The sequence below is a fragment of the Nilaparvata lugens genome, chromosome 6 (assembly GCF_014356525.2).
Source record: "Nilaparvata lugens isolate BPH chromosome 6, ASM1435652v1, whole genome shotgun sequence".
In the NCBI taxonomy this organism is placed as follows: domain Eukaryota; kingdom Metazoa; phylum Arthropoda; class Insecta; order Hemiptera; family Delphacidae; genus Nilaparvata; species Nilaparvata lugens.
The window spans coordinates 15,445,332-15,460,253 of NC_052509.1; the positions used below are offsets into that span (position 1 = coordinate 15,445,332).

General features: G+C 32.6%; 1 protein-coding gene across 3 annotated transcripts in view; it reads left to right on the forward strand.

Annotated features, from left to right (window-relative positions):
* Positions 1-14,609, forward strand: part of LOC111056239 (ras-specific guanine nucleotide-releasing factor RalGPS2) — a 36,068-nt gene extending 21,459 nt beyond the window's left edge. For 2 of the 3 annotated variants that reach the window (XM_039430212.1, XM_039430213.1), the window contains exons 7-12: positions 1,192-1,410; positions 5,290-5,376; positions 7,246-7,356; positions 9,191-9,388; positions 10,322-10,461; positions 11,835-14,609. In XM_039430212.1, coding sequence (XP_039286146.1) covers positions 1,192-1,410; positions 5,290-5,376; positions 7,246-7,356; positions 9,191-9,388; positions 10,322-10,461; positions 11,835-11,959 — 880 coding nt within the window. In that variant the 3' untranslated portion in view covers positions 11,960-14,609. The remainder of the gene's footprint in view (positions 1-1,191; positions 1,411-5,289; positions 5,377-7,245; positions 7,357-9,190; positions 9,389-10,321; positions 10,462-11,834) is intronic. The other variant, XM_039430214.1, reaches the window with a different exon arrangement.
* Positions 14,610-14,922: the final 313 nt, after the last annotated feature.

Consider the following 14,922-nt stretch of genomic DNA (forward strand, 5'->3'; position numbering starts at 1 on the left):
TCAACTTCAATTGGATTATTAACTTTTAAATGAATTAAGGTTGTTATTAATAACAGCATCACACGCACAAACATTTGATGGATTTCAGGGAATTTTACCCATAATTACCCACTTTTCATATTCAATGGTAACTGTAGGAAAAATTTAATGTGAAATACGTGCGCAAAGTTCCTCTGCTGCACTCAAGAAGCCATACGTTTAGCATTAGCAATGCTAAATGCTGCATTAGCTAATGGAAAAAATGCATCATTTATCTGCTGCTCCGAAAGAAAAGTAAACGTTTTTTTCGGTGCAGCAAACTGTCACTTTGCGCACTAGTTGCACAAATATCTATTGTCTTTTATATTATTCTAGACCAGGTTGCACAAAAGCCAGTTGAATTTTTATCATAATTAAATTTCACGGGAACCAATCAGAGAAGGTTTTTCTGAGAAGAAGAATTCTCTGATTGGTTCTCGTGACATTTAATCGGTATTGAAAGTTAACATACTTTGTGCAACCGGGTGTAAGATTGTAAGTTTTATTTACTGCCTACTATATCACAATGTTCTTTTATAAAGAATTGTTGATAGCTATTAAATTCTATCTCATATTTAACATTTAAATATCATCTTTCTTCAAATGTTCAACTCTTATAATCAAGATTAAATATTTTAATATTTTCATGTTTTCGAATAATTATAATGGGAAAAGTTGAATTTGAAAAAAGAATCAGATCCCTCATCAGTACTGTAGTTCAATAGCTATTCAAATTCGTTCAGTTCCTCACGATGATCTATAATAAAATAACCAACCTAGCTCTGAAATAACCTTTCAAATCACAAACAAAACTATACGGATTTAACAGTGTGAAGTTTACTAGAATCTTATGATATGTAAACAATACCATAGTGTTTCAACCATGAGATCAGCATTTATTCGATGACGGTATTACATCCGAACTTTGACATTAGCCTAAATTAGTGGTTTTAACAATTTGAGCCCTTGTTATTCACCTTAATCGTAAGTACCCATCTGTCAGTTTTCATTTATCTACTTATGCTTTGATTGACAGAGATCGATCCGCGTTGCAGAGAGATGTTCTGCCTCGTCGTAATACCTAATTTTACTCATGAACATTTCAGTTTATAGATTCTAATTATTATCTCGTCAGTACTGCAATTAACTAATCTTTGTACTTTCTGATTGCAGATTATCGTTGAAACTAGAGCCGCCGTCGCCAGTGCCCAGCTCATCGAGCTCAAAGGAGTCGGTGACGGGGGTGGAGGGTGGTGGCATTGGGGGCGGCGTGGCCTCCCTCAACCTGTCGCCGGCCAAGGCGTGTGGCTCACTGCGTCACCACCTCCACCTGCAGCCGTCGGTCGCCAAGTTTGTGCCCGGCCACCGCAAGTGTCGCTCGCTCGGCACCAAGTTAGTACCAACAACTACACAATCACATTTCATCATTAGATCACGGTGCAGAGGAGACAACGGTAGAGGTCATGTTTCGACTTAAATTTCACGGGGTTTTGATGTCGTCCACTTTCAAACCAACTGTTTAACAGTTACTCTTTAACGATTTCAATATTCTGTTCGGAGTCAGACCTCAAAGTTGTGCCCAAACTTAGCAAATGTATGACAAATATTGTCTTTTTTGGTTACTGAGATTTATATTTTTATTTGTATGACGAATAATGTGTTTGTTGAAACATTTGGGGAAAATTTTATTATGAGTTTGGACAGACGGTTAACTAGTTGTCGCTCTGAAAGAAAATATTGTTTGTTCAAACTTTTAAAAATGTTTAAACACACTTAGAAAATGTATGGCAATATCATGTTTTTTGAATCAATTGGGGAGAATGTTATGTGTTTGGACAAACAGTCTACTAGATGTCGCTATAAGAGAAATCATTGTTTGTTCAAACATTTTTTAAAATGTTTGAACATTGAGTCCCTTAACAGTAATGTTTATCGAACATTTGTAAAGTATGCTCCCTTTATTGTGTGTTTTAAAAAACAGTTGTCGCTTTTAAAGAAAATACTGTTTGTTCAAACTTTGTAAAATGTTTATTGTTTGAGTCCCTTGAGAAACATGTTTATTGAAAATTTGTTTTGTATGCACCCTTTATTGTGTGTTTTGATAAACAGTTTGCCAGTTGTTCATTTCAGAGAAAATATTGTTTGTTAAAACTTTGTAAAATGTTTATTGTTAGAATCCATTGAGAAACATGTTTATTGAACATTTCTTGAGTATAGATCCAGGAAGCTGCGTCCTTACTAAAAAACAAATATTTTTTGTTAAGATACCCATTTTTAAAATTGTGGACGAAAATGTTCTCTCTTATAGCGACTACTAGTAAACTATCCAACCCCAGAATAAAAAAATATTCCTCAACTGTTTCGAAAAATCATGTTTGTCAAACATTTGTTATGTGTGGATTTGCTAATAGGAGTTTGAAACCTCGGATAGTGGATGAGACATTATTCAATCACTCTACTCACAAACTGCGTACTCAAATTGATGACCCCTACTGTCTTCTCCTAAGTACCGTGGTCTAGATTTTTATCTAAACCTGACATGTCCTATCCTGACTCGTTACCTCACAGAGTAACAGAGTGAGAGCGCACGAGCTCTGTTTGAGTGCTGTACACTTTGAATATTCTATGGTCAACTTTTCTTGAAATAGCCTCAATCTGTCCCAATCGCAACACGGCTTATTAATGAGAATCAGCTTGAAGAGTCTGAAAATTCCCCATTCAATGGTATGTAGTGAAGAATAAACTAAACTAGAATTTTGTGACTGTAATGGTAATAAGTTTCTACTTTTTGCAGATAAAAATATTGCTATCAGCTGTTATCTAATGGCTGGACTTCAATTTGTGACGCTCTTAATGCCAGTTGAGGAACACACTCTGTTACTCTGAATATTTCCCTATTCTCAGTTATCCTGGCTTTGATCAGTGCAAATCCTATAGTGAGATTCTCTTCATACTATCAGCACTTCTTATCAATAACATCAACACTTCCCATTCAACCAATACTGTCTTCAATCAAAATTCGGGAATGAAATAATAAATCAGGATAAGTCTGGATTTCATTGCCAATCAGTCTATGATTTTCTGATTATGTTATTGATAAATAAAAAATTGCTGACAGTTGAAAAACTCCCTATAGGGGCTCTGTCCAACCTCTCGTTCCTTCTAAATACCTATTATCTCCAGTCCAGTTTCCGTTACTCCTCAACTTCAAAATTGTTATTGCATTTTTGAAATGTTTTTCATTGTCTATTGCTTGAACTATATTCATTGTTTTTATGTTCTTATTTGCTTTTATTCGTCTACAGAAACTCATTTATCATCATACTTCAACATCATTTTCATCGATTGAAATACTATTTACATAAATTTAATCTTCTTATTAAAATTTCTTGAACCTTATTAAACTTCTGCTATAGTGTACAACTTCGAAGTTCATACACAATCATATTTGAAACTCATGCAATTGATTTTCTATGACGAATAAAAAATTATTGACTCAAGATTATGAATAATCCAAGATGATTGTGAGAATATTGGCCGGTCCTCAGAATATTCTTACACCACAGATCAATCGCTACTACATATTCGTCGTAATTCCATTTTCATGTAATCTTCGATCATACAGTACTATCTATCATATCATACACAAATAGCAACACATCTCTTCATAGTTTCCAGTTTCTTACTTCGTAATTTTTGTACGTTTTTGAACATTTCAATCTTCATACTGAATGCTATATGCCTGAAATGTTGTTATTTTCATTAGTGGAAAGAGCTTGTGAACGGTTACTCTTTTTACTAGAACTTGTTGAAACTGTTGTAGAGTGCAAAATTAGATGTCTACGTGTTATCGTTAGCCTGACATTCTTTTTTAGAATGTTGAGCAAACTTGCTACTCCACTATTCAAATTTGACTGAAATTGAACCATCTTCTTCATTATAATGGTTGAGGTGAGTAACTAGGCATTTATACAACGAGGGAAAAATTGCAAAAATTACAGGTTCATGTAAATATTGTTTGCTTTTGCAGAATCATATAATTTTTGTACATTACTCTTTCTCTTTCCAACGAACATGGTGAGCTAGCCTAGCTCCAATACATACTTCTTTCATATTCTTAATTCTGTAATATAGAATTATTTACCAAAAATCTTGACTTTAGATAATGTATGTGTATTTAATGCTCTTACATTTCTTTCTAGTTTCTCAACTAATCCGGTTGGTCTTCATTGTCATTTCTGTTTCTTTGTTTCAATGTTTATTTTTTCCACATGATTCTTGTCAATCTCTGGAACTCAGCGTTACTGTGTAATAGTTTTCCGGATAAAGTTTTAAAATGCGAGCATAAACCGTGATATTTTCCATAAAATACTATTTAATCTCTTGATGAAAGTCCCATTGCTTAATTATTGAGACACAATAATGTGCCATATAAACCGTGTAATCTCGAGATGGAATTTACTTTTTTATTTTATTTTAAATTCAGGTTTGATAATTTTCAAAAATTGTTTTCAATCTCTCTACAAATGCGATTTGAACTCACTGCAATCTGAAACACATTCATAAAATTGTCTGATGCGATATTTCAAATAAAAATCATTCGATTCTGTACAAAAGAATGGAGCTGGAGCGGCCGTAGTCAAGTAGATTAGATACTGACTTTATAATTAAGAGGCCCGGGTTCAAATCCCGGCCCGGGCAAGATATTATTGTCGGGCCACTCCCGTGCTTCGGATGGACACGTAAAACCGTCGGTACCGGTCGTTAGGTCGTGTCAGAGGCCCTGAAATTGATCAGTTGCGACTTGAAAACTGACACAAGACCTGAGAAAGACAGGTCACTCGATATGATTATTATTATCTTTTCAAAATTATTTAAACTAATTTATTTTTGGCTGTTATTACATTAAAAAATGTTTTTCTAATTTTTTTAGAACTCGTGGTTGGAGCTCAAGGCTTCTTTTTCCAGTCACGCCAAAAACTATTGTATTTTAATGATTATTTTTATTTGTAAAAATATCTCTTGTATTTGGCAATAAATCGGCAATAAGAAGATTTAAATTATTGGATTCTATTGAAAATTACCTGATTTTCCACTGTATGTTGAAACATTTATATAACTAAAGCTAAGCTTTCCTAGCCGTGTAGAGAGAAGCTAAGACTGAAAATGTGGATCCAATTTTTCTTGCGGCTAGGAAAGTGTGTAGCTTCTAATTATGATCTGAATCGTTTGGATTCGTAAATTTTGATTAATTGGATGGATTTGGTTCAGATTTCGTAGTACAAGCCTCCCAAGGAACTTCCATAAGCAGGGCGAATCAGTCCCTGTCCCTATTGCTAACCAAACTAAGTGCTTGGGGTGAGTGAATAGACTGCTTCATCGTTTCTACTCTATAGACTGACTACTCTATGCAACTGCATGCTGTCTCTCTCTCTGTGTTTGTCTTGTTCTGTCTATGTGTTCGTCTCTTCTTCGTCTTCTGTCTGGAATGTGGAAAGCATTTTGTTTTGTTGATGTTTGTCAAATTATCGTTTGTTCAACTTATTTTATTGTGATATCATGCATTATCTATGAATGATTCTATTATCAATGTAACATAGAAAATTCCCCTATTTATTTACAAACATTCATTTTAATTTTTTTGTCAAGAGTTTTTGATTTGCTACTAGTTTGTATTTTTGTTTCTAATTTTCAGGTCTCAATATTATTAACACAGTAAATTTCCAATTTACTCACTTTTCGATGAATTTTTGATATCCCCTCTCGTACATCTATTCACCCATCATTTATACTCTATAATGAAAACTTTTAAACTCTTTATAGATGCTTCTGTTAATCTACTCACTTTTACCATCGACGTTTGTTGTGAAGAATATTCGAATTCTCATTGAGGTTTCAAATTGGGAAGCAAATTTAAATTTCTATTCACAGCTAGAATATAAATGAAATATATTTTTTAACTACATTCTTCATGCAATATAGTTAGACCCATAGTGTAGTTAAACTTGTGAGTTTGACGATGTAGTACATGAACCATATTGACAGGGCTGTTATACATATTGTGTAATATCTCCTTTCCAACTATAATGTTTTTCAACATTGTTATTATTTAAAAGTATTGAAAGCATTCTTCAATATATTATCAACTTATTATATCTCCAATGAATAATTGGAGCGTCCTACGACAGAGATAGACGCTGTAGGGTTGTTTAATTTTTATAATTCATTTGAATTACAATTATAATAAATTACTACAAAAAATAACAATTTCTGAATTAATCATTGGGTTCAAGGGTTCAGATCCCTTTATGAAATTCTTGATATTTGATATAATTGACAAGTCTTTTGTTTCTGAAGTTTGATTACAATCCACCATGATTTATATTTAGTTTTGTTTTCTTATTTCAAGCTGCACGTTTACGTATTGTATGTTGAATGTTTTATTGCCTTATCATGTTTTCAAAGTTTTTTGAGTAGTTTATATTTTTATGTGTGTTATGTGCTATGATTATTTCAACTGTTCTATAGTTTCTGCATGTTTTACAACACGTGTGTCATGCCAGCTTCCAAACAATAATAATTTTACTCTTGTCTCATTGAATTCATTGTTGATAATTGTTACTATTGACAAATATATCGGAGGTTTAGTAAATCCTTTATGTTTTTTTACATAGAGGACTTGTAAAAAAGAGGATTTCGAAGACCATTTTGACAGTCTTTGTCATGGGGAATCAACAGTTCTAAATTTAAAAAAATCCAATCATCGGCTAACTGTATTTTCTAAATTATTTCCAATTACTGGTATACTACACCAACTTACTACACTGCATGTAAAAATGAAATGTCACTACCGTTCATTTATTTTAGGTGCTGAGTATACTTGAACTGTTGAATATTCTATTAGTTGAATCTACTTATAGTTTCACCACAGGTGTTCCATAATCACTATACTAGTTCATTTTGAATATTTGATCTTTCCGTGATTTGTCAAAACAAAAATAATCTCTATATTTCCAATAATGTGGCCAAGCTATATGAAACATACCACAGTATAGCGTTAATGTTGGTGAAGAAATTGTTAATCAACTACATAATTTATTAGACATAACATTTAACTGCTCATAACATTTCAATTCTTTCATAAACTAAGTCAGTTGAACATCCTATTCGATATATTGTTTGCTGTTTTCTATTATAGCTTGATTGTTAACTATCTGTTTTTTGCAGTGTTTTCACGAAAACGCAGCCAAGGCACTTGTTGGATGACTCTGTTATGGAAGAAGAAACTCAGCATAATTCTTCGTTACCTCATGCTCATAGTCTGAATCCTCTAACAAGGTATTATTCTAATAGGATAATATCGTCAGTATTATTAAAAAATAGCTGGGAAATGTGAAATCTGTTGACTTGTCATAAAACACATGAATCCTCTAACAAGGTATTATTATAACAGGATAAATATTTTCCAATACAGTATTATTAATAATAACTAGGGAATGTGGAATGTGTTGACTTGTTATAAAACTCATGAAAACCCAAGACTGTTGATGTAATTATTGACACTGTTGTTATCATAGGATTAATAATTATTGATCAACAAAATAGTGGAATTCATAATATAATAATATTCTCATGGAATTCAATGTGTGACTAAAGTGAGGTCCACTTTATAATGGTAGTATTTAATTAATTTTGGACCAACGAATGCCAATGCCGACCAGCGCCAGTGTATGGATGGGTGGTTTGCCAGCGCTGGCTATCACTGCCCTTCATTGGGCACTAGTTAAATTGCAGTCTGGGCCAGCGACTGGGTCAGTTTTTTATCCACCCATCCATACACTGGGCTAGTCGTCATTGGCCTTGATTGAGTCAACATGTGGCCTTCCAGAATTCCTTCTTTTATAATATTTTAGACTAGTATTTCTGTGAACAGTAGACTTCACGCAGTTTTCTCATCCACAAGTAACTAATGTCACCTGTTTGAAATGTTAACAAACTCAGTTCACGTTTGAATTTGTATTCATTCATTTCTGTGATAATCTTTCCATCTGATGAAAATTATTTATTTTCAGTTAAAAATATTATAATTTCCCAGCATTATTTAGTTCATTTAATTATTTTTAATTTATTTATTTATAATTTTCATTTAATTATTTCTGTGGACAATTAATCAACTAATAAATCAACAACTATTTTAGTTGTAGACAATATTTAACATCATAAACTTTTCTTTAATCTCCAATTTCTTTTATTCAGAATTATCAGTTATTTTTTAACTGATTTTTTAGTTTATCAGGTACAATACATTATTATTAGCCTATTCAAATTGAAAAAGACTCATTTATTTAAAAGAGAAAGCAATAGGAATGCCCTATGCAAACATTAGTGCATCAGTTTATGAATGCAAAAGTCCGAGGTGTAGTAGTCTAGCTCGAATTCGCGCTGTATATATGAGACCATGTGACAGCTCATGAAAGAGCAGCTATGAAGTACGTTTGAATACAAAGCGCATGCGCCGTTAAACGGTGCATTTCTCTTGTGTCGCTCCCCAGTGTCAAGTGAAATCAAAGACCTTAAAGAGATATAGACCCAAAATGCCTATGCCTTCCCAATGATAGCTCTTACTTGAAATTGAAGGCCGCCATTGGGATTACTTTAGCATGAGATATTATATATTTATATTTGTAATATTATAGATTACAAAGGCATTGGTATGTAATAATCTTATAGGTTGCCCCCTCAATGGCCGATTTCAATTCCAAGTACGATACTAGCGCCGCATGTGAGTCTATGCATTTTTAAGGTCTTTGAGTGAAATAGACACGGCTTCTCCAGCCACCTGTGTAATCCACTTGTCAGCTGATTGATTATGAATAATTCTATAGTCTGATTAATCCTATCTTCAGAGTAGATTATATATATAGTGATATCGGAGTATGGAGGAATTCCTTTTCTTTTCATATTATCCTTAAAATGCAAAATTTCGAAAAACCTTGTAACCTTATACATTGACGCGCAGTTGAAAAAGAATATTCCTGTCAAATTTCATAGAATTCTATCAATGCGTTTGGTTGTAATTGCGTTACATACAGACAGACAAAAGACAATTCGAGTTGAAACACAGACCTCACTTCGTTCGGTCAATAATAAGTTGTTGGTTGTGTGTTGGCAGACGACAAACGATCGGCGCACTAGACTTGCAGGTGGGGTGCGGCGCCGAAGTGGAGGAGGCGGTGACACTGCAGGGCTGTCTGCGTCGCAAGACCCTGCTCAAGGACGGCAAGAAGCCGGCTGTGACGTCATGGCAGCGGTACTGGGTCCAGCTATGGGCCACGGCGCTCGTCTTCTATCTGCCAAAGTCTTTCAAGGGGTCAGTCGTCCAATAACTACAGTATTACAGCATAGCTTGATTATATAGTGTTTTTTGACGGAAAAAACTAAATAATTTCAGTCACTACCGTACATTGTAATTTAAGTATATGCTTGCTAGTACTGAATATGACATGTCAGGTATTTGAAGATATGAATCTGAGTATATAATACCATAGAGAAAAGATAGCATAAGAAGATAGATATCCCATGGTATAGAGTATTTAGGTCCCAGATTTCACTATTAACTCAAACAGATAGTCCTAGTAGTTCTTTTTCGTGAAGCTGTGTGACGCTGGTAGCCTCTCATACTGTGCCATTCTTACACTCTCATCCGGCCAAAACAGTAATAACAGACTGTAGTCAACAGTAATCGGCTTGAGTTAACAATAAATTTAAATTGACATTTAGAACATAAACTACCTATACTAAAGGATATATCCTCTTATGCTATATCACTCAGTACTCTCTGTACGTGAGCATCCTTAATGCTTACCATTTGTGACCTGAGCACTTTGTACCATTTTGTACATTATGTAAAACGTTGAACAAGTCAAATTATTCACACCATGTAAAACTTTATACATTTGAAATTTTTTCACACACAATTGTTCTTTTCTTTTTTTAAAAAAGTGAGTCTGTACTTCTGTAGCAATTTGAAATTGACACAATTACATGACACTAACTATATACTTGAAAATATTTATGAGTGAAAAAATTACGATTTAACCAAGCTTTATCAATCACACACAATTACAGAATTAATTCACACTTACTAACGATATACTTGAAAATTATAGAGACAAAATTAGGATTTAGTCAATTTGTATCAATCTCTTGTGCTCTCTGTAATATTGTTTTTGTTGAGTGCGGTTTTGTGCTTTTTGGTATGTCTTTCCTTCCTCTTTGATAAATTGTTGTTATTTGATTGTAGATGTGGCGTTGGCGGGCGTAGCGAGCGCTGCGACTTCAAACGCGAGCCGTGCAAGCTGGCCCCGATGACCGGCTGCCTTGTCACCCTCACCGACAACCCTCTCCAACCCGACGTCTTTCTCATTCGCGATCCTCACACATGTAAATACATTTGCATCATTGTTTATTTATTAATTCATAGATACAATCACTAATCAGATAAAAACTTTTAGTACCCTTTTATTAAAAACTTTAAAATATTTCAACGACTAGTTTCGACCATAGGTAATTTTCAAGAAAAAAATCTTAAACATCATTAACTATAGCTGTTATGACTGGGCGTAGCCCAAAACTGCTCTATTCCTTGAATTTTATAAGTACTGTAGTAAAATTTCCTAAAGATAGGTTATATTTTCACTGCTAAAAAATTGACTCTTATTTTTTGAATGAATGTCTTCATTATTTTTACTATTGAGCGGAGGTAAGGCGTATCCAGCTTCATTCCACTCTATCACCAATGCAGAGCTACACCATGTTTATTCACTATGTCTTGTTGAATTCAAATGCCAGATTTATTAGATAATGCAATACTGATTACTTTGGCACTGATTTGATTAGATCCCAGATTCAGTTATCTTTTTCTAATCTCAGAACAAACGAGTAATGTTGTTCATAGGAAACGAATATGAAAAAATTTACATAAATTATTTATTTAAGGAAATGAAAATTAGTTTATAGTAGTATGTGTGTATTAAAGAAATTTACATACTCCACGACTGACTGCATATAAATAAACATCCTACTACTCTCTATTAGGACCGGTTTCCGAGTTCGGGATTCGGCTAAGTTCTAGACTTTAAAGAGCTGGAGTCAGAAAATTGGCTTTCCGAGACGGGACGTAGTCGTAGTCATTGTTATAGTCACGTTTGAATTTAAATTTCGAAAAACTAGAAAATTAAACACAAAATAGAATAAAGAAAAAATAGTGTAAAGTTTCAGCTATTTTGAATTATTTAGGGATGTTTAATTTCGTCAAGGAAAAACGTTTCCAATTATAGAAATGAGAAAATAAAAACTGCGACTACGCCCCGTTTTGGAAAACTAATTTTCTGACTCCAGCTGTTCAAAGTCTATATCTTAGCTAAATCCCGATCTCGGAAATCGGCCCTGAATTTCACTAGAGAAATAATTCACTTCATGGGAAACTAATGAGTGTATTTTAATAATGAAATTTACCTACTGTATATTACGTTATATATAAATAATAAACATCCCAATATTTTCTCTCATATTTCCTAGATAGATTGTTGGTTATCATCAGGTTAAATTGATAGTGATTGACAAAAACTCGAAAACGAGTACTGTATTCTACAATTTCCTCTTTCTTTTATTTTTGTTCAAGTATACTATTATCTCACAATTATTTTCTAGTATATTTGTACAAGTATTCTACTCTATAATGTATAATCTATATATAATGCATTTTTTCTATCAAGTAATTTGTACAATTATGTTTCGATTTCTTCTTTTTCTAGGTAATTTGTACAAGTTTCGTGCTGCTAGTCCCGACGCGGCCGTTGAATGGTACGAAGCTCTGTGCAGTGTACTGGGCATGGAGCAGGAGAAATCAGCAAACACTAATCTCATTACGTTCGAATGATCCCACAAATCTCTCTTATATTCACTTATTCCTTTTCTTCCTATCCTATCCATAAATCGATTTATTTGAGTACTGTATGACACTTGTTCCTGACATCTCATTCTAGTTGACTTTCTATTTTGTTGATAGTTGTTAGTTGTATTTCCTTAAATTTGAGCGTTGTTTAGTTGACAATTTCCTTAAATTTGAGCGTTGTTAGTTGAAAATTTCCTCAAATTTGAGCGTTGTTTAGTTGACAATTTCCTTAAATTTGAGCGTTGTTTAGTTGATGACAGACTGAAAAGCGGTAGACTGTTAGATTTTTTATGTCTAAAGGGTCCGGATACACTAGATTAGTTCACCTTGTATAAGTCATGAATTGCATAAAGCTGTTATCTTCTCTCTTTTTCCATTAGCCTAGATACAATTCTGTAATGACTTGTTTGATAATTCTTGATTTTTGTTGCAAATAGTGAACCTTATTGTAGATTGAAATTTTATTATCATCTAGTTCCTAGATTAATAGTTTGGACAGATTAGCAGTATTTAATTTGACAATTTGGTGCCTTTATATTGAAAAAAGTAAAGGAAAACATGACAGAGTGATAATGTAGTATCTTTTTTGTTTGTACTATCAGTGATCTCATTTAAATTAGCAATACTTTATTGGCAAATAAATTGAATTTGAATAACTGTCATCAAATTATGGGCATGCATCTTGAAACGTTATGGTAATAATTTTCCAATGGAATGAAATAGAATATTCAGTTACTTGCAACATCAATGATAACTTTGACAAAACCCCAACTATTCATAAAATACCTGGCAATAAACCTGAAAAATTCAAAATATCATAAAAGGAGGGTATTATAAATTTACAGTATTTTTCCAACCAAAGCGATAATTTTTAAAGCAAAGTATTGATTACACATAAATAATATTCTAGAAAAATATGTCTGTCTTGCAATCACATAAACACTATTGTGGATCCAACCACACTCATGACAGCAATCAGGCGCAGTTACAGTAAGTCAGTCTATGCTCTATTTGCTGCCAAAGTTAGATGAATCGTACTTCTCAAATATGAAAGGGTCGATAATCAGAGAGAATAAATCTGTTGTATATCTAAATTCACAGAATTAATTTTCCTTTATTCACAGAAAACCTCTTTTGCAAAGCTTTATATTTTCGTTGGTGTAGGTGTATCCAGGCCCTATCTGATTTATCTTGGAAGCTTTATGCATTTTTATACCAAAGGAGCAATGAGCAAATAAAATTTGATGTGAATTTATATTTCAAATAATAAGAACACTGACCATCATTATTATTATTATTAAAGGATCCGTTATACTTAACTACAGTAACTATATAACTATGGTTATAGTAACATGACAGATATAGGTTATATAGGTGACTATGGTTATATAGTTACTGTATATTGAATCAGTATACTGATACAGCGAAAGAATCGGTTGAAAAAAAATAATCTGAAATTGACAAAATTTTATGACAAGTATGTGATTGAATTTATATCGAAGAGACGATAGCGGTTCTTCCGTGTAGTTGTAGAAACCCATCAGAAGCGTTGATCGAAAAAATTTGATATTGAATATCACGACCATTCTAGACTTAATATTAAACCGAACTCTAACAGATCTTTCATTTAGTCACATGACCTAGAGTAATAGAAAAATTAAAGCAATGACAACTTGAGATAATTGGATAATTGCATAAACTACTCGTAATACCTAGCAAATTTTTCGTAATCTTGGAATCCAAAGCAATGAACAATATTGGAAAATGATAAACTTGATAGCCTATTATAATTGAATACTAAGGTCGTTTGTATGATTAAAATAATATTAATGTAGAACAACCCATTTTATAAGCGATAAACACTCAGCAATAGCTTTTTGCATTTTGTATACATATTTTTATCATTTTTATATTTGAAAAAAATGATAGTCATTCAATATCATAAAAATGTAAGCTAGGATCATACAATAACAAAACATAGACTGCTTTAATTATTATAATAATATTTATAACTATCGTCATATCATTCTTCGTGAAATAATACTTTTTATGTGCCCTGGCAACTAGAATATTAGTATGAAATTATAGCTTTATAGTATGTTTTTTTTATCTTCCATGGATTTTTTTAGTTTTTGTTACGGTATAGTAGTTTTCAAAAAACTTGGCAGCCAAGTCTCAATGTTGAAGTTTTGACTACAGATGTAGCATAATATCCTCCTATAATCCACGTGCTGCCAAGTTAATATGAATCGTACTATAGAAGGTACTGTAGAAAGCTGATTTAGTTTTTTTTTTAGAATGAAAAGTTCCTTTGCTTAAATTAGAAGCCAAAAAATATTAACAAAAATTCCTATTTAAATTGAGCAATGCGATTTTATCTCAGAGGAAAAATCATTGACATAATAATTATGTATAAGAAGCGAAATTATCATTTTGTAATTCACTGTCACATGCAAATAATTAGATAGAGTGACTTTGCACTTAATCTCAGATAGTTTTTTATGATGCAATTTATGAAATTCTCATTACTTTAAGCTTGTACTGTTTTATATTTATTTTATTATTCGCATCGTTTAGTTGGTCATTTAGATTAGTTTCTTTATATATTTTGAAATAAAATATTTTATAAATATAATTCTTGTCTTGTTATTCGTTTGTCCAGTAAAGAAACTGATGTTAAAACAACGGAGAAATATGTAACTATCAATATACCAATAAAATAATGTTTTGTCTCTCTCAAAAAACAAGCATAATTGGGGTTGATTAGAAAGATCTAGTTGCTCCGTTTGATAAAATTGAAGAAACCTATTCTTTACTATTTACTTGAATATTGATTTAGCAGTTTCAAGAAATCTATTGGATTACACTGTGATTTCAGAAATATTGTTGCTGAACATTGTTGAACTATAAAAACGTATCTTTAATATCAATTTATGAAAAGTTAGCAC